Here is a 24,296-nt window from a genome sequence, read left to right as displayed (position 1 = left end):
GACAGAGAGGTGTTGGATTAATCTCCTAGGTGGCAAATGAGGGTGGGAAGGGAGAACTGGCCTCCTAAGTGAGCGGTGGGGGAGGGGGGTGGGCCTGATCTCCAAGGTAACGGGAGAGTGAGGTTGGTCTCCCTGGGGAACTAGAGAGGACAAAATTAGGCTCATCAGAAATAGGGAGAGTATTTAATTAGACTCTTAAATGACAAAGGAGGTTGTAGCTGGTGTCCGGGGTAACTCAGGAGGACAGAATTGGTCTCCTAAGTAAGAGGGTAGGGTAGGCCTGGTCCCCTGTCTCTAGGGCAATGGGAGGATGGTGACTGTTTCCTGGGTGACAAGTTTAAGGCTAGATATGTAATGGAGCCGTGTGGAGCCGGTCTCCAGGGTAACAGAAGAAAGCGGGGCTGGTCTCCGGGGCAACAGGAAGGTGGGGCTGGTCTCCAGGGTTACTGGGGATGGCGGAGCAGGGTCAAGGTAACAGGGGGATAGCAAAGGAAACAGGTGAGCATCTGTGGCCTGCCCTGCCCCAGGACAACTTCGGGTACGAGCTGCCGGCGGTGGAGGCAGCCATGAAGAAACACGAGGCCATCGAGGCGGACATTGCGGCCTATGAAGAGCGGGTGCAGGGCGTGGCGGAGCTGGCCCAGGCCCTGGCGGCAGAAGGTTACTACGACGCCCGGCGCGTGGCGGCCCAGCGTGACAGCGTCCTGCGCCAGTGGGCCCTGCTGACCGGGCTGGTAGGTGCCCGGCGGACGCGGCTCGAGCAGAACCTGGCCCTGCAGAAGATCTTCCAGGAGATGGTGTACATGGTGGACTGGATGGAGGAGATGCAGGTGGGGCCGGCCCTGGGGGTCAAGGGTGGGCGTGGTGTGCGGGGAGGGCAGGGAGGGCTACAGACACCGAACGGGTTGTCAGGGAGCCGGAGAGGGACGGAGAGAGAGACAGGAAGAGGGGAGAGAGAGAGACAAAGAGAAAGAGACAGCGAGACAGAGAGAGAGACAGAGAGACGGAGAGAGAGACAGGAAGAGGGGAGAGAGACAGAGAGACGGAGAGAGAGACAGGAAGAGGTGAGAGAGACAAAGAGAAAGAGACAGAAAGACGCCGAGAGAGGCAGAAAAAGGAAGATCAAGGAAGAGACAGAGGAGGGGCGCCTGAGTGGCTTGGTCGGTTGGGCGTCTGGCCGCGGCTCAGGTCGTGATCTCGCGCTCCGTGGGTTCGAGCCCCGCGTCGGGCCCTGCACTGAGCCTGGAGCCTGCTTCAGATCCTGTGTCCCTCTCTCTCTGCCCCTCCGCTGCTTGCACTCTGTCTCTCTCTCAAAAATAAAATTTAAAAAACATGTAAAAAAAAAAAAAAAAGAGAGAAGAAAGAAAAAAAGAAGCCACAGAGATACAGAGCCAGAGGGAGCTAGGGACAGATAGAGACAGAGAGATTAAGCCAGAGGAAGATGGTGACAGTTTGAGAGAGAGAAGGGAAAATCAGAGAGAGATCAAACTAGAGAAGCAGGCACGAGGGTGGCAATAGAAATCTAAGCGGCCACAGAGAGACACATAAGAGAAGGAATCCTTTTGGGAAAGAGAGAGACAGGCTGGAGATACAGGTGCAGGGAGAGAGGGAGATAAGAAGGAAGGAAGCAGAGAGAGATGGAAACAGGAAAGACAGAGGCAGAGAGAGAGATGGAGGCAGAGAGCAGAGAGAGGGTGGCGCCCGCGACAGAGACAGAGCGCAGGAATGTGGGGACAGACACAGGGAGTCAGGGAGAGCCAGCGCGAGATGTTGACGGAGACAAGGAGATGGAGATAGAGATCCGAGTTCAAGGGATGGGGTGGAGGAGCACAAGAGTGGGCCTGACGATGTGGGGTGGGGCCTGCCTGAGGCCAATGCCTAGAAGGTGCTCAGGGCTGCCCCATCTTCTAGGCTCAGCTGCTGTCCCGGGAATGTGGGCAGCACCTGGTGGAGGCGGAGGACCTGTTGCAGAAGCATGGACTGCTGGAGGGGGACATCGCGGCCCAGAGTGAGCGAGTGGAGGCACTCAACGCTGCTGCCCTGCGTTTCTCTCAGCTGCAGGGTGAGTCTGGGGTCGGGGATTGGGGTGAAGACTTCCAGGGCTGGTGCTAACGGAAGCAGAATGACCCCTAAGAGACAGAAGGAAGGAGTGAGCTCCTGGTCTTTGGAGGCATCCAAGCACAAAATAGGCTCACCCTCCATCAGGGAATATCATGGGGGAAATTATTGCCTTGGGTGGAGGTTAGACCACATGATTTCTTCCTGCTTTGAGATTCTGCAGTAATAGTTCACATTTATTGAGCACTTGTGTTGTTTTTTTTTTTTTTTTAATGTTTATTTTATTTTTGAGAGAGAGAGAGACAGAGACAGAGCACTAGCAGGGGAGGGATAGAGAGAGAGGGAGACACAGAATCTGAAGCAGGCTCCAGGCTCTGAGCTATCAGCACATAACCCGACATGGGGCTCGAACTCACGAACTGTGAGATCATGACCTGAGATGAAGAAAGACGTTTAACAACTGAGCCACCCAGGTGGCCCTATTGAGTACTTGTTTTATGCTAAGCCCCTCACAGCCAAATCTCAGTGAATACCATGAAAAACCGTGTGAGGTAATGTATAGTCAGGGCCTGTTCGGCAGCAAATGATAGAAACTCAACTCAGTTAGCTTAAGGAGAAAAGGGGAGTATCTTGGCCAGTGTAACTAAAGTGTCCAGGAAAAGGCAAGGTTGGCTTCAGGTATGGCTGGATCCAGGGATTGTCTGATGATGCTTTTAAGACTCTATCTCTCTGACTGTAGTCTCTATGTTTGTGTCACTACCGGGCAGTTCCTTCCCTTGTGGTGTAAATCTGGGGTCATTCAGCCCCATGTTTTCATCCTAGCAACTTGGCGGACCCAACAGGCGACAAGCCCCTTTCTCCCAATATTTCTGACAAAAGATTCCAGGAAAGCTTTCTTTAGCCCACTGTGGGTTCCATGCCCTCTGCTTAGCCAAGCATTGTGACCCCAGGCTCTACACTGAGCTAACTGGCCACATCTATGTGACATGCCCAACCCATGGCCAAGAGTAGGGTTGGCTCTTTCCAAAGACAGGAATGGAGGAAGAAGAGGAGGGTGGAAAGCCATTACCAGCATCGGGGGCATGGATGCTGATAGGAAAAACCAAGACTGGCTCTAATAAAGGTTCTCATTTTACTGATGTCAATACCTTCCAGCCACAGACCGCCAGGAATCCCCCTGTTGTCAAGCCAACCTGGGTCGGTTGGCTTTTTGCACACACGCTGGAGAACCATGGAGCTTCTCAGTAGGAGGTGTTAGGAAGGGGCTTGTGATAGGATGTGGGCTTGTGTTAGGTGATTTGGGGATGATTTATGCAGTGTCTTTTGCTGCGGATTAGATACTGTCTGGAGGTGGAGTAATTAGGTGATCACCCATCTTAATCATTTTTTTTTTAACGTTTATTTATTTATTTATTTATTTTTAAATTTTTTTTTTTTCAACGTTTTATTTATTTTTGGGACAGAGAGAGACAGAGCATGAACGGGGGAGGGGCAGAGAGAGAGGGAGACACAGAATCGGAAACAGGCTCCAGGCTCTGAGCCATCAGCCCAGAGCCCGATGCGGGGCTCGAACTCACGGACCGCGAGATCGTGACCTGGCTGAAGTCGGACGCTTAACCGACTGCGCCACCCAGGCGCCCCCACGTTTATTTATTTTTGAGACAGAGAGAGACAGAACATGAATGGGGGAGGGTCAGAGAGAGAGGGAGACACAGAATGTGAAACAGGCTCCAGGCTCTGAGCAGTCAGCACAGAGCCCGACGCGGGGCTTGAACTCACAGACCGCGAGATCATGACCTGAGCCGAAGTCGGACACTTAACCGACTGAGCCACCCAGGCGCCCCCCATCTTAATCATTTTTATCCAGGTAGTGGGAGGAACAGGAGTTGGTAGTGGTCATTCAGCTTAGCTGGGTGAAGGGGCTGGATGATAGTTTCTGTGGCTTGCCCAGTGACCTCTTTTTTGTGTGTGCTCAGACGTGATTATGGAATGGTCTTGTTTCCATCCCATTCCACCATGGTCGCAGAGTGACCTTGTCTGAAGTTGGCGTCCTGAGAAACTGTCTCTAGCTGTGAGTGCTGACAAGGCTGCTTTTTTGCTTTCTTGCTGATGAGGAAACTAAGGCCCAGAACCGCAGAGCTCAGAGGGTTTAGGGCTGGCCTGTCTCACTCCTGTGTCTGGAGCCACAGCCCTTTGGAATCCGGAAGCATCAGTAGAAAAGGCAAGGCCTATCTGGCTTGCAAGATGGTGTGTGTGTTGGGGCAGGGGGAGGGGGGCGGTTCTCACCCTCATGGGCTGGGTCAAATGTTGAAGTCTCCTTCCAAGCCCCAGTGGGATGTGCCCACCCTGGCTCAGCCCCTCTTACCCACATCCAAACCCCAGAACAGGCTCATTGAGACCCTCTCCTTCTTGTGAAGGTTTGTCCCAGGAGGCTCCTTCTGTCTTCTCCTTGTGAGATCTTGGTGCCTGGTGGCGGCCAACAGCACCACAAAAACAGCAAAGAGGCTAATGTGTGTTGTCATGGTGACAGGAGGGAGCAATGCCTGATAAGTGGTCCAGAGTGTGGCCTCCTGATCTGCCACTTCTTAGCTGATCCTGGGCAAGTGGCTTCCTTCCCTGAGCCTCAGTTTCTTCATCTGTAAGATGGGGCTCGTAAGGATACTGCCCCACGGTGGCATTGTGCCAGAGTCAGGTCTGGATACACGGATGCCTATTCTTGTTGATTATTCAGGTAGATGCCTTGGTATTTGGGTCAATTTCAGTGAATGTCCAGAATTCCAGAAATGGTGTATCCCATCTAGGGCAGTGTCTCTTGCAGTGTTTTGACCCAGTAAGAAATATGTTTACCTCCTGACCCACAGTTCACACACACACACACACACACACACACACACACAAATTGTATGAAACAATATTTCCCCTTACCCCGCAAGTTGCATCCTGATATTTTCTAGTCATTCTATTCTATTCCATTAAAGCAACATTGGCAGCCAGCCATTAAGTTAATTTCACAGTTCTCTTGTCACAAACCAGAAGTCTAGGAGGAAGGTGAAATATTTGAAGAAACATGGGACTTCAGGTCATCATTGAAGTTAAGAGATAAGGCAACAGAGGATGAGAGAGGGATCCCAGAAAATGGCTTAAGGATAGAGACACATCTGGGTGCCTAGTTGGCTCAGTGGATAGAGCATGCGATTCTTGATCTCAGGGGTGTAAGTTTGAGCCCCAGGTTGGGTGTAGAGATTACTTAAAATAAAATTTAAAAAAATAGTGGGCGCCTGGGTGGCTCAGTCGGTTAAGCACCCGACTTTGTTCAGGTCATGATCTCGCAGTTCGTGAGTTTGAGCCCCAAGTCAGGCTCTGTGCTGACAGCTCGGACCCTGGAGTCTGCTTTGGATCTGTGACTCCCTCTCTCTCTCTGCCCCTCCCCTGCTCACTCTCTCTCTCTCTCTCTCTCAAAAATAAATGAACATTAAAAAATTCTTTTAATTAAAAAAAAATAGAGACGTTTCATTTGGTCCAGTTCTGAAGGAAACACAGTTTACAGATACTAGGATTCTCTGAATCTTAGTTTCTATACATCATTCAGTCAATAAGTCGCCGTTTTCATTAGGTTACTGCTCTGGGCTCCACCCCGTGCTAGGCAATGGTGAGGACACAGTGTGACGGAGACAGCCCTAGACCCTGCCTTCATGGGCCTCTCAGCCCAGTGGGGGAGACAGAACAGGCAGTGACATGCCAGAGGGGTCAGGGCAGGCAGGGATGGTGCCCGTGGGGCACAGGCAGAGGTGCAGGGCTGGGATAAGAGAAGCCTGGGGGAGACAGAGAAGGTTCCTGTTCCAGACAGCATGTCAGGGAAGGCTGCCTGGAGGAGGGGACGCACAACCTGGCACCTGATGATGCCTACCTAGCAGAGGACAGACAGGGCAGGTAGCCTGTACCTCCCTTCCTTGGTCGCCCCCTGGCCCGTGCCCAACCCGGGATCCTCCCCTTCTCCTGGCCCAGGCTACCAGCCCTGCGATCCGCAGGTCATCTGCAACCGCGTGAACCACGTGCACGGCTGTCTGGCGGAGCTGCAGGAGCAGGCGGCGCGGCGGCGCGCGGAGCTGGAGGCCTCGCGGAGCCTGTGGGCGCTGCTGCAGGAGCTGGAGGAGGCGGAGAGCTGGGCCCGAGACAAGGAGCGCCTCCTAGAGGCGGCGGGCGGCGGCGGCGGCGGCGGCGCGGCGGGCGCGGCGGGCGCGGGGGGCGCGGCTGGCGGCGCGCACGACCTGTCCAGCACTGCGCGCCTCCTGGCGCAGCACAAGATCCTGCAGGGCGAGCTGGGCGGGCGGCGGGCGCTGCTGCAGCAGGCCCTGCGGCGCGGCGAGGAGCTGGCTGCGGCCGGCGGCGCCGTGGGCGCGGGCGCCGAGACGGTGCACCTGGCGGGCCTGGCGGAGCGCGCGGCGAGCGCGCGGCGGCGCTGGCAGCGGCTGGAAGAGGCGGCGGCGCGGCGCGAGCGGCGGCTGCAGGAGGCGCGGGCGCTGCACCAGTTCGGCGCCGACCTCGACGGGCTCCTCGACTGGCTTCGCGACGCTTACCGCCTAGCAGCCGCGGGCGACTTCGGCCACGACGAGGCGTCCAGCCGCCGCCTGGCCCGCCAGCACCGCGCGCTCACCGGGGAGGTGGAGGCGCATCGCGGGCCCGTGGGCGGCCTGCGGCGTCAGTTGGCGACACTGGGGGGCGCCAGCGGCGCCGGGCCACTGGTGGTGGCCCTGCAGGTGCGCGTGGTGGAGGCGGAGCAGTTGTTCGCCGAGGTGACCGAGGTGGCTGCGCTGCGGCGCCAGTGGCTGCGAGACGCCCTGGCGGTCTACCGCATGTTTGGCGAAGTGCACGCGTGCGAGCTGTGGATCGGTGAGAAGGAGCAATGGCTGCTGGCCATGCGTGTGCCCGATTCGCTCGACGACGTCGAGGTGGTGCAGCACCGGTGAGCGCGCCCTCCTGGGACTTCCAGGGCCCCTTTCTCACGCACACAGCCTCGCCTTCGTGCATCAACAGTTCCCATTTTCTCTGAGCTGCGACCAGGGGTTCCAGTGAAATGGGAATGATAATAGTCCCCACCTCACAGGTGACGAGTAATGAGTAAATACTTAATAGAACACTGAGCAAATACCTGGTACAGGGAGCATTTCAGGGGCGTTTGCTACCATTATGGGACTTATACTCACTTGGCAGGAAATTAAAACTTCTCAAGACACCGCAACCTGGCCCCTCCCCTGGGACTGCCGCGGTTCCTGCACAAATGTCACCTCCCTAGCTAATGAAATGGCTCTGACCCTGTCACTTTCTCTTCCATCACCCTGTTTTACATTTCTTCATAGCATTTACCCGCTGTGACACGTTACATGCATCGGTCTGTTGGCTGACTTAGTAATGAATTGTGAAATTAGTGGATGAGCCCTTTTGTTCACCTACTCATTCATTCAGCTGGAACTTATTGAGCTCTTGCTCTGTTCTGGGTCTTGTGCTGGGCATAGCTGAGACCCAGGCCTGGTCCCTGCCCTTACTGTGCCCACAATTACCCAAGCCACAGCTTTGGGCATTGTTTTAAAAAAGGGAGGACTGTGCCCAGCTTTAAAAAGATCTCCCTGGCTGCCATGTAGAGGGTATGTTGGAGGGGTTGAGAATGGTGGCTGGGAACCCAGAGAGGCACAAAAACCATGTGAGCCGAAACCGAGAGTCAGACGCCTATCCGACTGAGCCACTCAGGTGCCCCTGAGAAATGTAACACTTAAGGGACCGGTAGAAGGAGGAGGAGCTGGCACAGGGTCCTAAGAGGATAAGAATTAGAAGGAAATCCAGGAGAAGGCCAAGACGTGGGCAGGTCCCCAGGGTCCAGGCCTGCTTGAGCACGACCCTCCTCCTTCTACAGATTTGAGAGCCTGGACCAGGAGATGAACAGTCTGATGGGCCGTGTGCTGGATGTGAACCACACGGTTCAGGAGCTGGTGGAAGGAGGCCATCCCAGTTCAGATGAGGTGCGCTCCTGCCAGGACCACCTCAACAGCAGGTAGGCGGGGCCTGGCGCCTCAGGCCAGTTCTTTTCCTTCATTCTTTTCCTCATTCACTCAACTGTTGCCAGTCGAGGATGTGCAATTTTGACACCCTGAGGTGATCGTGGCCACCTAGGAAGTCAGCAAAATCTTGGAGGAAAATGGTAATACCCAGTGCTAGTGAGGATATGGTAAAATGAGGATACAATATATTTTAGTGGATTATTAATTGGCTTGTACAGATATGATTTACTGAGGATCTACTATCTGCCAGGAATTTTTCTAAGCACTTTATATGCCTTGTTTTATCTTTTAATATCCCAGTTTCCATAGTAAAGTTTCCAGAATTCAGAACTCTTTAAAAATGGATACTCTGGTTTCTCTTCAGATCGTATAAATCTTTTGCCTTTTACTAAAAATGGTAACAAATTAATATCTTTCCCCCTTGAACACTACCAGCTGTTTTTCCAATGTGGGTGGGGTTCATAGATGAAGACAGATTCGGGGAGGCGGAATCCTCAATATGATTGATTACCCAGTACAGTAAGTAGGAGGTCAAACCTAATGCTGTCTGAATCTGGATCTGGGGCTCTTGAGCATCTTTTATTAGTCTTTTCAGCAACCCTTTGGGGCATAAATTGCTCCATGTTAGAGAAGAGGAAACTGGGGCTCCGGAGATGTGAAGACACTGGCCCAAAGTCACACAGCAAAGTGGGGGGGGGGGGGGGGTCAAGCCAGGATTTCATGTTGAGTTTGTCTGACTCAAAGCTAAACTTTTTTTTTTCTTTTATTTATTTTTGAGAGAGAGAGAGAGAGTGCGCACACACGGTAGGGGCAGAGAGAGAGAGGGAGAGAGAGAAAGAATCCCAAGCAGACTCCATACTGTCCTAGCACGGAGCCCGATGCAGGGCTGAGAAATGTACCGTGAGATCATGACCTGAGCGGAAAACAAGAGTCGGTCGCTCACCCAACTGAGCCCCCTCAGGAGCCCCTCAAAGACGGTATTCTTAACTGCTGTAAGATTCCAATAACCAGTGATAACCTACAGAGGTAGCCTTGACACTCTCAAAGCATCAGGTCTCAAATGACAACAACAAAGATTGACAGTGCTTAATAAGGTTATATGCCAAGTGCTTTAGCCACAAGATATCATTAGACGCTCAGTGAAATGGACATTATTATTCCCATTTTCCAGATGAGGAAGCTGAGGAGCAGCGGGAAATGATTTGCCCAAGGTCACATGATGAATCTGGCCAAAGCAGATCTTGAACTTGGGTCCTTCTGATTTCAGAGTCCGAATCTCTGCTCTGTGGCATGTACATTCTAGAGGGGACAGAGAGACAGTGAACAAACAAACAAATAAATGAACAAGATATTTAGAGAGTTCAAATGACCTGGTAGAACACAACTGGGGGCTGGAGGTGATTTTAATTTTTTTTAATGTTTATTTATTTTTGAGAGAGAGAGAGAGAAAGACAGAGTGTGAGTGGGGGAGGGGCAGAGAGAAGAAGGGAGACACAGAATCTGAAGCAGGCTCCAGGCTCTGAGCTGTCAGCACAGGCCCAGTGAAGTGTCATCACTTGCTTGAGGGCCCAAAGAAATCCGTATTTTTTCCCATTAATTTATTTTGATATAGAACAGATTTGCCTGTACATCATTTGATCCTCAGCACTTGGCTTGTGGAACGTACCCGGTTTCTATTTGCTGGATGCAACATAGTATTCTTACACTTCTTACGCTGTGGGATCAGAATCCCTTTGCTCTCCTAAAAACTGTTCAGGGCCCCAAAGAGCTTGTTTTCGTGAGTTATATCTATCAATATTTACTATGTTGGGAATTAATACTGGGAAATGTAAAGATATTAAGTTGTTTTAAAATAACAATAATAGGGGCGCCTGGGTGGCTCAGTCAGTTAAGCGTCCAACTCTTGATTTCACATCAGGTTATAATCTCGAAACTTGTGAGTTCAAGCCCCGCATTGGGCTCTGTGCCCCCTCTCTCTGCCCCTCCTCCACTCGCTCTCTCTCAAAATAAATAAACTTAAAAAAATAAAATAATAATAAACCCATTATGTTAATGTAACCAGCATACTCATATATTTTATGAAAAATAACTGCTTTTCATAACAAAAAATGTAGTGAGTGGCATTGTTTTGTGTTTTTGCCAGTCTTTTATGAAAAAAAAATTTTTTAAGTTTATTTATTTTGAGAGAAAGAGAGCGCAAAACTGGGGGAGGGGCAGAGGGAGAGGGAGAGAGAGGGAATCCCAAGCAGGCTCCGCACTGTCAGCATGGAGCCCCATGCTGGGCTTGAACTCACCAACCGGGAGATCATGACCTGAGCCAAAATCAAGAGTTGGAGGCTTAACCAACTGAGCCACTCAGGCGCCCCACATCTCTTTGATGTCTGGCTGAAGAGAAGGCAGCCGAATTCTCGGATCTGCTTCTGCGTTCTGCCTTTTCTCACGCAGCCTCTGGAAAGTACCCTGGACACCAGGGAGAGAATAGGGAGAGGGCAAATAGCGTCTTAGTCTTAGCGTTATTACAAAGATACTTTTGACCTCGCTCAGCTTACATTTTGAGAACCGCTGCTCTAAGCAAGTGTGCCTTGTAGGGTTTTATTTTACACCAGCAGAAACTGGGGCCCAGCGAGATAAAGTGACTTTCCAAAGTCACACAGTGGCTGGGTTCTATCCCAGGTCGTTGGGCCCTCCAGGCCCAGGAGGAGTCCCTGTCCTCCTCAAGCCGCCCTCCTTCCCCCCACCAACCCCCCGCAGGTGGAACCGCATCGTGGAGCTGGTGGAACAGCGCAAAGAGGAGGTGAGCGCAGTGCTGCTGGTGGAGAACCACGTGCTGGAGGTGGCCGAAGTGCGCGCCCAGGTGCGCGAGAAGCGGAGGGCCGTGGAGAGCGCGCCCCGAGCGGGCGGCGCCCTGCAGTGGCGTCTCAGCGGCCTGGAGGCGGCTCTCCAAGCTCTGGAGCCCCGCCAGGCGGCCCTCCAGGAGGAGGCGGCCCTGCTGGCCGTGCGCTTCCCGGCTCAGGCTGCGCGGCTGCACCAGGGTGCGGAAGAACTGGGCGCCGAGTGGGGCGCGCTGGCCAGCGCGGCTCAGGCCTGTGGCGAGGCCGTGGCCGCGGCCGGGCGCCTGCAGCGCTTCCTGCACGACCTGGACGCTTTCTTGGACTGGCTGGTGCGCGCCCAGGAGGCGGCGGGCGGTGTCGAGGGCCCCCTGCCCGGCAGCCTGGAAGAGGCCGATGCGCTGCTGGCTCGCCACGCCGCGCTCAAGGAGGACGTGGACCAGCGCGAGGAAGACTATGCCCGCATCGTGGCGGCCAGCGAGGCGCTGCTGGCGGCCGACGGCGCCGAGCTGGGCCCGGGCTTGGCACTCGACGAGTGGCTGCCGCACCTGGAACTCGGCTGGCACAAGCTGCTCGGCTTGTGGGAGGCGCGCAGGGAGGCCCTGGTGCAGGCACACGTCTACCAGCTCTTTCTGCGCGACCTACGCCAGGCTCGGGCGGTGCTGCGCAACCAGGTGGCCGCTTCGGGGTTCACGCGGTGGGGGATTGTGGCGACGGGGGAAAATGTATGGAGGGAGTTTTTGCAGGAACCGCTGCGTTCGTGGCTTGTCCGAGGTCAGTGGGAGCGGGGAGGGTGTCTGGGATCGCGGGTTTGTGGCTCATCCAGTGTGAACACGTGTGGGCAGGTGTGTAACAGGATTTGAGGATTAGTGTTTTATCTAAGGTGGCTAACAGTGTGTGCACTATCCCAAGTCAGTAATGCACTTGGATATACATTGCACTGGCTTCCTGCGTTTGTGGATTGTCTGGAAGGAAATAAGAAGGTGAGGTTAATTGATGATGGTTAATGGGGTTCAAAGATCTTGGGGTGGATGAGGGAGGATAAAGATTATGGAAACAGGTAATTCAGGCTGAGAGGTTATCTGGATCAGCAATTGATTGTGGATTATGTGGTTGTGGGTGCCCAAATTAGCAGATAATCTTCTTATTGGGAATGGCAACGTGCATTCCTTACGGAGAGGGTAACTGTTTATGGTCTGAGAGATGAAGTGCCATGGTTATCTGGGATGAACGCATCCATTGGGAGATCATTCTGGGATGGGAACCAAGTTTGAGCATTTGGACAAGACAGAACATCCTGTTTTCAGATTGCCCAAGAGTAGGTACCAAGCTTTGGAGATTTTAGAAAGGGTGACCACCAGTGCTGGTCATCTAGTGAAAGCTGACCCAGTTTGAGGGTTAACCGGGGGGACAGACAGGGAGCCCCGGAATTCTGAGGATACTGAATATGGGAGGTGAGGTGGCCTTAAGAGAACCTTTCTAACCCACCCGTTTTACCAGTTAGAAAAATAATCCCAGAGAGGGAAAGAACTTCCTTGAAGTCACACAGCACCCAGTTCAGGCTTCATCAGTTAACCAAGTATTTACTGAGTGCCTCCTTTGTGCCAGGTACTATTCTGGGACTGAGCACACATTAGGAAACAAAACACAAAATCCCACCCTCGTGCAGCTGGCCTTCTAGTGTGTGTGGGGAGGGAGAAGATGGTAAACAAGTAAATGCAAATATATATTTATGTATATATACATATGTACATATATACGTATATATTTATGTATATATACATATACGTATGTGTATATATATATATACATATATATATACACACACACGATATATATAATATCATGTCAGGTAATGCTGTGAAAGATAATAAAGCAGGGTAAAGGGATATAACTGGGGTGCAGGGTGGTGTTTTTGGCAGATGGCCAGAGACCTAAAGAAAGTTAAGGAGCCCACTATGGGCATATCTGAAAGGAGGGACCAGCCAGGCAGAGGGACTAGCATGGGCAAAGGCCCTGAGGTGGGATCATGCCTGGCCTGTTGGATGCTAGAGCACAGTGAGCAAGGGGGAGGAGCGAGGTGGCAAGCCTCTCCCAGGTCCAGGACGGAATGGAGCTGGGCGGACCTGAGCACCACCCCTCCTCCTCATTCCCAGGAGGTGGCACTGTCGGGTCTGGAGCTCCCGGGCACGGTGGAGTCAGTGGAGGAGGCACTGAAAAGGCACCGGGATTTTCTCACCACGATGGAGCTGAACCAGCAAAAGATGCAGGTGGCGGTGCAGGCTGCCGAGGGCCTGTTGAGGCAGGGCAACGCCTACGGAGAGCAGGCCCAGGAGGCTGTGACCCGGCTGCTGGAGAAGTAGGTCCCTCGGACCCCAGAGGCACAGGGGGTGTGGTCTGGGCATAGGGGGTGTGGTCTCGGCACGGGGGTGTGGTTTGGGCATAGTGGGCATGGTCCAGGCAGGGGGGTGTGGTCTCAGTGCAGGGGGTGTGGTCTCGGCACAGGGGGTGTGGTTTGGGCATAGCGGGTGTGGTCTCGGCACAGGGGAGGGATCAAGAGGTCAGGGCTCCTCTGCTTTACATCATGATTTCTGCTTCTCTTCCCCTCTCGGATTTTTATTTAATTCCATACCGTTTTAAATTTGCTTTAAATTGATACTTTGCGGAAAGGTAACTCATGCTCAGAAACCCAAAAGATACACAAGGATATATAATGAAGTTGCTCTGCCAAGCCTGCCCTCAGCCTGAGGTAGCTGAACTGGTTGTTAACGTGTTAACTTCTTTTCCTGGATGCCCTGCATCTGCCCTGCCCTTCTGGTGCCCCGATCTAGCAGCTAAAGGCCAGAGCCGGGTTCTGTTCTAGCTCTCTAGATGGGACAGTGTCCCCTGCCATGCTGGTTGTCGGATATTGTGAGTGAGCACCTCCCTCTGGGCCCAACTGCCCAGTTTCCTAGGAAGCACACACGTGTGTGTGTGTGTGTGTGTGTGTGTGTGTGTGTGTGTGTGTGTGTTTCCTGCTGCTGTTGCACATTATCAGTCTCTTCTATCACCATCTGTCTGTCACCACTGCCCGGTCTCTTGTCTGTCCTTGTACTAATTAAGCAAAGACATTTACTGATATCTCCTGTGTGCCAGGCACTATTCTAGTCCCGGAACAAAACGGTACCCGCCCCCCAAATTGCAGCCCTCAAGTAGAGTCCTTTATAGGGGCTCCTCTAGGCTGACTTTATCATCATCACTGTTCCTGCCCCTTGTGGTGAGCCCCAAGGGCCCCGCGCTGCTCCTTCTGTCTTTCCATCCTCTGATGGAAAGCATGCCTGGTCCCTCCACCACCATCCACAGCCCAGAGACCCCAGCCCTTCCTCTGTCTGGGGCTCAGGTGTCCTTTTCCTCTAAATTCATCTGGGACAATGCTGGAATTTTCTTTTTCTTTTTTTTTTTAAATTAAAAATTTTTTTATTTTTGAGAGAGAGAGAAAGACAGAAACAGAGCATGAGTGGGGGAGAGGCAGAGAGAGAGGGAGACACAGAATCAGAAGCAGACTACAGGCTCCAGGCTCTGAGCTGTCAGCACAGAGCCCAACGTGGGGCTTGAACTCACCAACCGAGAGATGCTGACCTGAGCCAAGGTCAGATGCTTAACCGACTGAACCACCAAGGTGCCCCAAGGCTGGAATTTTGTCAAGGAAACTTTCATGGGGGTTCTGGTCCTGAAGGTATAAACTCATGATCTAGTGCTCCCAGCACCAGGCCTGGACCCACGCTTCCTTTACCCCACACTTCTTGAGTACCTGCTGTATGCCAGGCTCTGCAGAACGAAGAGGACGATCCTGGTGGACTGCTCATTCTCTGATTCCCTCTTCCTTCCTTCCTTTTCTGTCATTAATTGCTCCATTCATTCTATCATGTATTCCGCGGACTCAGGTACCGAGGCCATACTCTGTTTCAGGACCTGCGTGGGGCAATGCTGGGCATGCAGCCGTGACCAGGATAGCACATGACTCCTGCCCTCACAGAGCTCACATGCTTTCTTACAAGGATGGCCCAGAATGGTCGAGACTGGGATGGGAGAAATGCAGGGGGTTGTGGGAGCCCCAGGGTGATGTCTGCCCTAGGCTTGTGCTGGGTGAGGCTGGGAAACACAGCAGGAACTGAGACAGTTCTAATCCCTGCCTCCCTCACCCCTAGGTCACTGACAGTTGCCTAGGGACAGGTTTCCCACCCTGTGGAAGTTATTCTAAAATATCCATTTGCTGGGGTTTAGGGGGAGGGCTTTCCACACCCATAAGGGGGACAGAACCAGTGCAGAGCTGTGAGCTGGGGCCCTGACGTCAGACAGGGTCAGATGCTAGCCCCTGCTTTACCCCTCAACCTGTGAGATTCAGGGTGAGTCGTTTAGTCCCTCCATGTGCCTCGCATCACCTGGAACCTGGCCCAGTCCTGTGTGTGAAGTGTTCTCATGATCTGCACGTTGCACTTGAGAGGCTTGGTTAGGGGAATGGACTTGCCTAAGGTCACAGCCAGGATGTGACCCAGCCGGGATATGAAGCATGTGAACGCTGCTGTTTTCTCTCCCTCCCTCCCAGAAAGGAGGGATTTTCCTTGTTCCTAGAACTGATGCTAGGCAAGTTGGCTGGTGAAGGCCTGGAGGGATTATTTCAGTTCAATTTCAGAGGCATTTCCCATTTTCTGGCTCTTGAGCTGAGCCCCGGGCAGGGGGGAATCAGTACTTGGCTTGTTTGTCTCTGCCTTGTCTGGTTCCTCTGTCCAGCTCTGCGCCGGGTTCCCTGTAGTTTTCTCTCACAAGCTTTGCCTCTTTGCCTCCATCTATCTGTATATCTCTGTGTCTCTGTTTCCTTCTGTGTCTCTCCCTGTTTTTCTCTACCTGCATCTCTCTGACTCTTTATTCTCTTCTGCCTCCCTCTCTTTTTCATACACTTTAATTTTGTTTTTGTCATCTCTCTTTCTCTCTGCCTTCATTCATTCATGCATGCATGCATTCATTCATTCATTCATTCATTCATTCAAGAAATATATATCAAGCACCTAAGGTGTGCCAGGCTCTTTTTCTAGGCATTGAGGATACATCTGTGACCAAAACAGACAAAAATTCCTGCTCTCACGGAATGACATTCTAGCGGGGGAGATGTCATATGTATATGTAACGTATACAGTGTATTAGATAGTGCTAAGTTGGAGAGAGAACATTAAAGAAGAAAGCCAGAAAGTGTTGGAGGGTGATCAGGAAGGGCCTTGCTAAGAAGGTGGTATTTAAGTAGATGTTGAGGGGAAGAGCGTTCTGGGCAGAGGGAACAGCCAATGCCAAGGTCCTGAGGTAGGAGCGGCTTGTTTAAGGCAAAGGAAAATGGGATGTCCCCAGTCCCCCTCCACCGGGACTCTTGGGCACTTTGTACTGTGGGCAGGAGGCCAGGCTGCCTGGGGCTGCGGTCCTGGCTGGCTCTGGGGTGGTGGGGCTTGGGTCCAGCCCTGCCAGTTCACTCAGGCCAAAAGTCTGGCCCTGCTTGCCAGTGTACCTGCCCACCCTCTCTTCCCATGCCCCACTCTCTTCCCTGTCTCCAACTCTGTTGCACCCTCCTTTCTGGCCAGCTGTGTCTTTTACTGCTATCGTCTTGCCACTTCTCTGCCTTTCCTGGTTGTCCCTGCCCCGACTCTCTCTGTCACTTTCACTCCCTTTGCCTCCTTCTCTCCCTCTCCTTGTCTACTGCTGTTGGTCTCTCTGCCTCTCTGGCACTTCCCTACTGCATTTCTTTACTTGTCTTTCCTTATTTTTTTCTCTTCCTGGGTTTCTTTCTCTTTATCTGTGGGTCTCTGTCAATCACTTCCTCTGAAGGTCTGTTTCTAGTCTTGTGTCTGTGTTTATCTCTCTCTGTAGGCCTCTGCACCTCTCTCTCTCTCCCTGAATCTGTGTTCCCCTCCTAATCTCTTGCTCTCTAGGTGTCTCTTGATCTCTAAGTTGCTATCTCTCTGTATCTCTTACTCTGTCTGCAGGTTTCTTATCTCTCTCTCTCTCTCTCTCTCTCTCTCTCTCTCTGGACTTGTGTCTGTCTCTCTGTCCCTTTTTCTTTATAAGTATCTGTATTTCTTTCCAGATGCCTGTCTGTCTCTGTCTGTCTCTCTCTCTCTCTTGCTCTCTCACTCTCCCTCTGCCCCTCTCCAGTTCGTCCCTGGTTGTGCCCTCATTGACGTTTCTTTGCCTCTCCCCCATCCGCGCCTTACTCTCTCCTCTTCCTCGCTCTTACATATGCTCCGGGTTCCTAACCCTGCCAAGCCTGATGCCCTCACAGCCCTACAGCCAGTGCCCCCCCCGTGCCCCCCCCCCCCGACCTAGGCATGCGGCAGCCCCTCTCTCCCCATCCCCAGGAGCCAAGAAAACCAACTACGGGCGCAGCAATGGATGCAGAAGCTACACGACCAACTTGGGCTGCAGCACTTCCTCCGAGACTGCCATGAGGTAGGAACTCCAGCTGTGCTGGGCACAGTGACTTCTTTCCTAGGGAGGGAAGTGGTCCTGGGCTTGAGGCGCCATGGGGGCGGGGACGCCCCGTCTAAGTGGGTCGCGGAGCGACGTTCACTTGGAGCCGCCAGGAGGCGCACGGATTCCAGCCTCAGTGCGCAAGCTCCGCGGCTCCCGACTCCTTTCCCGTGGAGAAGGAGGGAGGGGCCCTGGGCGCCCCTGGCAACGGCGCGCGTTCGCGCCTACGGGTCCCGCGGGGACGCGCGGTGATCTCACCTTTCTCTCGGGAGATTTGTGAGAAGCGCCTTGCTGGGGAGAGTGGTGGAAGACGCAGGGTCAGGAGCAGGCTTGGGTAGACCAGAGGCCCAGAGCGCAACTTCAGTCAAAAACAAGCCTTAACCCCTTTAAGAGTGTCCAGCAATCAAGCTCTTTTCCTTTAGAGATGATCTACACATCTGTAAGGATCTCCCCAAATCAGAGATGGTCCAGGTCTCCTTCCCCATTAGAGACGGTTCAGGAGACATGCTATCTCCCCTTCCTTCCCCTGCGTTCCATAGAAACTGTTCTAGACCACATTAGAGATGGCCGGGTAAACATTTTCCTAACCCCAGAGATGATCCTGGTCTCAGCCATCTACCCAGGATCATTGCCCCCTGCTCCTTAATGATCCAGTACCCAAGTTCCTCCCAAACAAGGATGGTTCAGGAACTATTTCCCAATTCCTCCTATTAAAGATGGTTTGACACCCTCCGTGGTGAACCCCCTGGGAGATTGTTGTCCCCACATATGAAATGGACAAGGGCCTCCATACCTCCCACCCCCACATAACTCAAGCTCATTAGAGATGGGTCTGGGACACAAGCCCACTAGAGATGGGTCTAGGAACCCCCTGTCCTCCTCCTTCCCAATGGAGATTATTCTGGCAGTCTATCTTATAAGTCCTTCTGGCAGAACATCTTATAAGAGATGTTCCAGGACTCCTCCCATATCCTCTATCTGTATTTCTGAGATAGCCAGGAATCTGAGTGCTTTCTCATTCGATATGGTTCAAGAGCCCACCCCACCCCCACCCCATACTTCACATGGCGGAGGTAGCCCAGGCCCCAGGTCCCCCCTCCAGCCATTCGATTAGGTCCAGGAACTCCTCCTCCCTCTTGTGAGATTGTTCTGGACCAAGTAGCTAGCAATAATCTGAGATGGCGCAGAACCCTCCCCTCACCCCCCAAGCTTTAGAGAGGTGGTGAATCCTCCTCCACCCCCCAACTGAGGCCCGGCAAGGAGGCGGGCACGGAGGCAGGCAGGGGGCGCGCGCGGGCGGGCGCGCTGCCGCGGCGCGGGGGCGGGAGCGGGGGCGCGCATCCGCTAGAGTCTCAGCCGTCACCACCGTTGCCACCGCCGTCGCAGTGGAGGGGCGAGAGCCCGCCCGCCGCAGGAACGCTCCTCCGCCAACGCCGCCGCCACTTCAGGTCCCCGGGGCGCCTAGGGGAGGGGGCTGACGCGCGTCCCCGCCGAGGCGTTCGGGGGAGGGGGCTTGGGCGCGTGCTCGCCCGCCGAGGCCTCGGGAGGGAGGGGCGCGGGCGGCGCGGGGGCGGGTCGGACCCGCGCAGGGACCCCAGCCCTGGGGAGGGGCAGGGATGCTGGGAGCTGTCCGCGGTGCTGGTGCGGTCGGGACTGAGGGGCCGGGTCCCCAGGGAGGGAAGCGAAAGAGGGGGGACTTCTAAGGCTACTCCGGAGGTAGTCTGGATTTGCTCTGGGGCTTAAGGAGGTCTCACCCTCTCTAGGGAGCTCTCCTCTGGGTAATGGGGGATTTGACGTTTGCCCCGGGGCTGGGGGTTCTCAGCCCTTTGAGAGGTTTCTTCCTTGGTTCTTGCGCGATCTGTATTAGCCTTAGATGATTGATGGGAGCAAATCACTTTTGCGAGGGTCGGCTTTGGACGATGAGGGTCTTGGATTTGTTCTGGGTTTGGGGGCTCTGATTTTGAGGGCCAATTCCTTGGTTGTTTGGGACTCTAGCTTTGCCCTCGGTGATAGGGGTCAATCACTTTCGGGGGACTTTACCTTGATGACGAAGTACCATCTCCTTTAGAGGCTTTGCCTTCCCTGGGAGCTGTGCCTGCCATTGGCAAACTCTTCCCTGTGTGTTGGAAACCTGTGAATTGAGTTGGGGGGTTCAGCATTTGACTTGGCTCTAGTGTGTGTGTATGACGGAGTCTGAAGCTGACCAGGACCCCGAGGGAGCACATGCTCAGGGGACACAGGGTGGGGTTTGGCCGGCTCAGGATTTGTCCTTGGCTATGACTGCAATTGTGCATTTGCCTCTCAGACCAGCTAGAGTCTGTTTTTTTTTTTTTTTTTTTTTTTTTTTTTTTTTCCAGGAGGGAAGAGGAGGATCTTGTGACTGGGGGAGGGGGGAGAAAAAGGGGGAGGAGCAAAATGTTCCAGGTGCCAGGTTTGGCCATGAGTGGGTAGGGAGATTCCGGCTTGGGGGATAAGTCTTATTTTGGGGGGGGGGGTGTCGCTCAGAGAGCAGCCTTGTGATTGGTCCACCTGCTGAGGGGGTTCTATTCTGTGCTTGCATTTTAGATGACTGGTCTTGGTGGGGGGTGGGGAGTAGAACTGGCTTTAGTTTGGGAAGGGGGTTGGCTTAGGAAGCTTCTATCCGATCCTGTTGAGGAGTCTGGGACTATATTTTGGGGTAGGCTCATTCGCGGAGCCAGAGAAGGCAGCCCTGTTGCTTACTTTTGAGAGTTTGGCTTTGGCTAGCGGCTGCAACTAGTCATGGTTTAGGGGAACTGTGGTCTTGGAGTCCCAGGGCTGAATGTGGAAAGTCCTGTGGGCTTATTAGGGAAGCTGGAGCTGGGTTGTGGGGGATGGGTTTACCCCAGATTGGAGGGCTCGTTTGGGGAGAACTAGACTTGGATCTAGCTGGGAAGATGTTTAAGGGTTCATCTGGCCATATTGGGAGGTTAGGGCTAGATACAGGCTTCATTTGATACCCTTGGGAATGGGTTGGGAATCTTCGAACTCGTCCTTATTGGAGGTGGCTAAGACTGAATCGAAGGGTCAAAGTGTTACTATTGGGAAGACGGTGGGGGAAGATGGGCTAAACGGGAAGTTAGCTAAATTAGGTGGAGGTCTAGTTTTGGAGGGTTGATTGGTCCTGGATGGGAGGAGGCTGACTGGCCCAGGAGCCATGCCTTTGGGGGCTTATGAAGAGTTGAGAAGGGCTGCCCTGAGGACAGGGCAGCTAAGACGTTGGGAATCCTGTGGGTGTCTGTCCATCCTCCACCCCTTAAGAAAGAGCTTGAGCTGTGCCCACCCTTCAACAAAGACCTCACCTGCAAAGGTTCTTCCATCCCTTCCTCCCTCCCTCCCCCTAAATCTAGCAGCCTGGGCTTTGAATCTGGAACCTTCTGGAGGGGATAGGGTGCTGTGCCAGGTTGGGGGAATCGGCTGAGCTCCTCCCTCTGTCCTGCACAGCTGGATGGCTGGATCCATGAGAAGATGCTAATGGCGCGCGATGGCACACGGGAAGACGGCCACAAGCTGCATAAGAGATGGCTCCGGCACCAGGCGTTCATGGCCGAGTTGGCTCAGAATAAGGAGTGGCTGGAGAAGATCGAGAGGGTGAGGATGTAGAAGGTGCCTCTGCACGTGCCAGGTGCTGGAGGCCTCCAGGGAACCCACATCTCGGTTCCTGCGCCCTCCACTGCTGCCCTGCCCACCCGCACATCTCTGAACCACTTCAGGTCATTTCCACATCTGCTCCTAGCAATGTGGCCTTGTGGAATTCATGTAACCTCTTTGAGCTTCAGTTTTCCCATCTGTAAAATGGCTAGCATCCCTTCTGCGTGGTGCCCTTACTTTCCTGGTTGTTAAGTATTTTAACTCCCCCACCAGGTTTTCTCTCACTCCATTTGGAGCTCCTAAGATGGATGTTCAGGTACAAAGGCTACAGCAGTCCTGGGAAGCCCAAACGTGAACTTTGGATTCCTACAACCCTGGGCTCTAATTGTGTCTACGCCTCTTACCAGCTATGCACCTTGAGGAATTGTGCTAATCTCTTTGAGCCTGTTTGCTCTGCTTGAAAATTAAGGAAATAATAAATATTGCTACTTCCCTGGACTCTTGTGCATGTAAAGTCTTTAATACAAGGCCAGGCACCTAGGAGCTTAATTGCTACGGTATTGTTATTTTTCATATGTGATATAACATATGTAGCTCTAGGCCACCAAGGAGCTTGACTTCGGTCTTGGAGGAACCCAGCCTCAACCCTCAAACTGATCCCTACTCTTTGATGGTCCCCTAGACCTACAGCCCTCAATACCCCCTCTCCTGTGACTCAAAGGGGACACCCAAGTCAGCCTTGAATACTTAAATGGCCATTGATGCCCCGCAACTGGTGGCACAGGGCAAAGTTACTCTTTGAGTTTAATGGAAGTCCATTCTCTCTGCTTCTTTTGCTCTTCCTCTATCTCTCTTCTGTCTCTATCTCTCTCACGTATCTGTCTTTCTTATGGCCCTCTTCCTGTGTTTCTGACTTTATGTGCATGTCTCTGTGTCCACCACTCTATGTCTGTCTGTCTCTCCCTGTCTTCCTCCCATGGCTTTGTTTGTGTCTCTCTGTCTGTCTCTTGCCTCATCTTCCTTCCCACATCTTGGTTCCTTCCATCTCTGGGCCTGTCTCTGTATCCACCCCTCATGTCTCTGTCTCTTTGCCCCTGTCTCTCTCTCCCTGTGTCCCATTGCCCCCATATTTCTCTGCCCCTCCTCACCATCCTCTCCCTCCCTGTCACTTCTTGTCGCCTGCCTGTCTGGGACAGGAGGGCCAACAACTGATGCAGGAGAAGCCAGAGCTGGCGGCCTCAGTGCGGAAGAAGCTGGGTGAGATCCGGCAGTGCTGGGCCGAGCTGGAGAGCACCACCCAGGCCAAGGCAAGACAGCTCTTTGAGGCCAGCAAGGCCGACCAGTTGGTGCAGAGTTTCGTGGAGCTGGACAAGAAGCTCCTTCACATGGAAAGCCAGCTGCAAGACGTGGATCCTGGTGGGGACCTAGCCACCGTCAACAGCCAGCTCAAGAAGCTACAGGTATGGCCTGGCCTGACCCAGACAGGGACTCCCTGTGCCACGGGGTGATGGGAATCAGGGTCAGACTCCACTCAAGGTGTTTTACACAGAGGGATTCAATACAGAGATTTATTTCAAATGTGTTAGGAGGGTTGGAAGAACAGAAGGAGAATACTGAGGAAATCCAGTCAATAGTAACTGTTGGAGGTAACCACCACCTGGAGGGCCTGGGGTACAAAGGGGAGAAGAAGAATTCAGAACCAAGAAGCAGTAGTTAGATAGCCAGCGCACTGACAGTTTCACAGGACCCTGATGCCTGTTTCCTGGATAGAGAAACCAAGGCCCAGAGGTAGGGGAATGGCTTTACACAGAGAAAGAATGACATTCATGGAGAGCCTCCTCTATCAGTCTCTGTGCCAAGCTCTCCCTCTTTCCAGCAACCCGTTATGATCCCCCATTTTACCAATGGGGAAAGTGAGGCACAGAAGGCAAGCACCTAGCCCAGGGACACACAGCTAGCCAGTGACTCCCTAGGACACAGAGAGGGCTCAGGGAACAGACACAGTGTCTGCCTTATCTCCGCTTCTAGCTGGCAGCTGGCCAGCGGTCAGTATCTGACCATTTGACATGAATGGCTGGTGGTGCGAATGTGGGCATCGCTTTGCACCCTCTCAAGATGTGACAGCTCCTGCCTTTATGTGCCAGGAACTAGGTCTGACCATGACCCATGGGAAACTGAGCCTCCAGGAGGTGAACTTACTGGCCCAGGGTAGCAAGTGAAGAGCCTGGATTCAAATCCAGGACACCCTTGATTTTTCACTGCTCCTTTAATATATCTTCTGCATAGTTATGCTCCTAAAGGGCTTGGCATAGGGTCTGGCAAAAAAACAGAAACCCAAAAAACAAAAAAACAAAAACAAAAAACCAAGCTGACTAATAATAAAAGCATGACACTAATTACCATCTATTCATTCATCCATGCAGCGAATCTTTATTGAGCACCAACTGTATGCCAGGTGCTCTTCTAGGTGCCAGAATACAGCAGTGGGCAAAACTGACCAAAAACCATGGCCTTCCTGGGGCTCTCGTTCTAGTGGGGAGACAGGCAAAGGAGCAGAGAGACAAATAGATCTGAATCTGATACCAGTGATGTCATTGCTGTATACACAGCAGCGGCGGCTCTCAAATGGCCCGGTCTCCAGGACACCTTTACACTCTTAGAAATCATGGAGATCCCCCAAGAGCTTTTGTTCAGGTGCATTATGCCTATTGATATTTACTGTGCTAAAAATTAAACCTGAGAAATACTTCCATTTTTGATTCACATACAAACAGCAATAAGAAATCAATCACACGTCAAGCCCAAAGGGTTCTTTTGTGAAGAATATATTTTCCAAGACAAAAAAACAAAAACGAAAAAAACACTGGAAGATTGGCACTGTTTTCAGTGCTGCAACTCTTTCCCGTCTGGCTTGATGGAAGATTCTCACCTTTGCTTCTGCCAGCATTTGGTTACAATGGCACGGGTCATATGGTCCCTGCAGAACCACACTATATTCTTGGAACGGAATGGGTGTGATAAAGGCAAAAAACACCTTAGCACTCTTATAAAATAGTTGTAACCTTGCACACCCCTTGAAAAGGTGTTGGGGGGTGTCGTGAGCTCTTAAGAAATGAGGATCTGTGACTGTCAGGGTCCCAGACAGAAGCAGAAAGCATGCCCCACCGAGGATAACTTGAGGAAATTCAATGCTCTGCTGTCGCTGTCTTGAAATTCTTCATAATATTTGAACAAGGGGCTCTGCGTTTTCATTTTG

General features: G+C 52.9%; 1 protein-coding gene across 3 annotated transcripts in view; it reads left to right on the top strand.

The window, feature by feature from the left end:
• Nucleotides 1-24,296, top strand: part of SPTBN4 (spectrin beta, non-erythrocytic 4) — a 78,505-nt gene that overhangs the window by 27,011 nt on the left and 27,198 nt on the right. For all 3 annotated transcript variants that reach the window (XR_006702571.1, XM_045442309.1, XM_045442308.1), the window contains 9 exons: nucleotides 528-830; nucleotides 1,912-2,062; nucleotides 6,064-7,021; nucleotides 7,967-8,104; nucleotides 10,863-11,613; nucleotides 13,096-13,298; nucleotides 17,320-17,410; nucleotides 20,894-21,040; nucleotides 22,237-22,500. Coding sequence is in view for 2 of the 3 variants with exons in the window: in XM_045442309.1 (XP_045298265.1) it covers nucleotides 528-830; nucleotides 1,912-2,062; nucleotides 6,064-7,021; nucleotides 7,967-8,104; nucleotides 10,863-11,613; nucleotides 13,096-13,298; nucleotides 17,320-17,410; nucleotides 20,894-21,040; nucleotides 22,237-22,500 (3,006 nt within the window). In the remaining variant the exon portion in view is untranslated. The remainder of the gene's footprint in view (nucleotides 1-527; nucleotides 831-1,911; nucleotides 2,063-6,063; nucleotides 7,022-7,966; nucleotides 8,105-10,862; nucleotides 11,614-13,095; nucleotides 13,299-17,319; nucleotides 17,411-20,893; nucleotides 21,041-22,236; nucleotides 22,501-24,296) is intronic.

The sequence above is a fragment of the Leopardus geoffroyi genome, chromosome E2, assembly GCF_018350155.1.
Source record: "Leopardus geoffroyi isolate Oge1 chromosome E2, O.geoffroyi_Oge1_pat1.0, whole genome shotgun sequence".
In the NCBI taxonomy this organism is placed as follows: Eukaryota; Metazoa; Chordata; class Mammalia; order Carnivora; family Felidae; genus Leopardus; species Leopardus geoffroyi.
The sequence above is the reverse complement of the archived record's forward strand: the minus strand, read 5'-3'. Positions and strand labels throughout refer to the sequence as shown.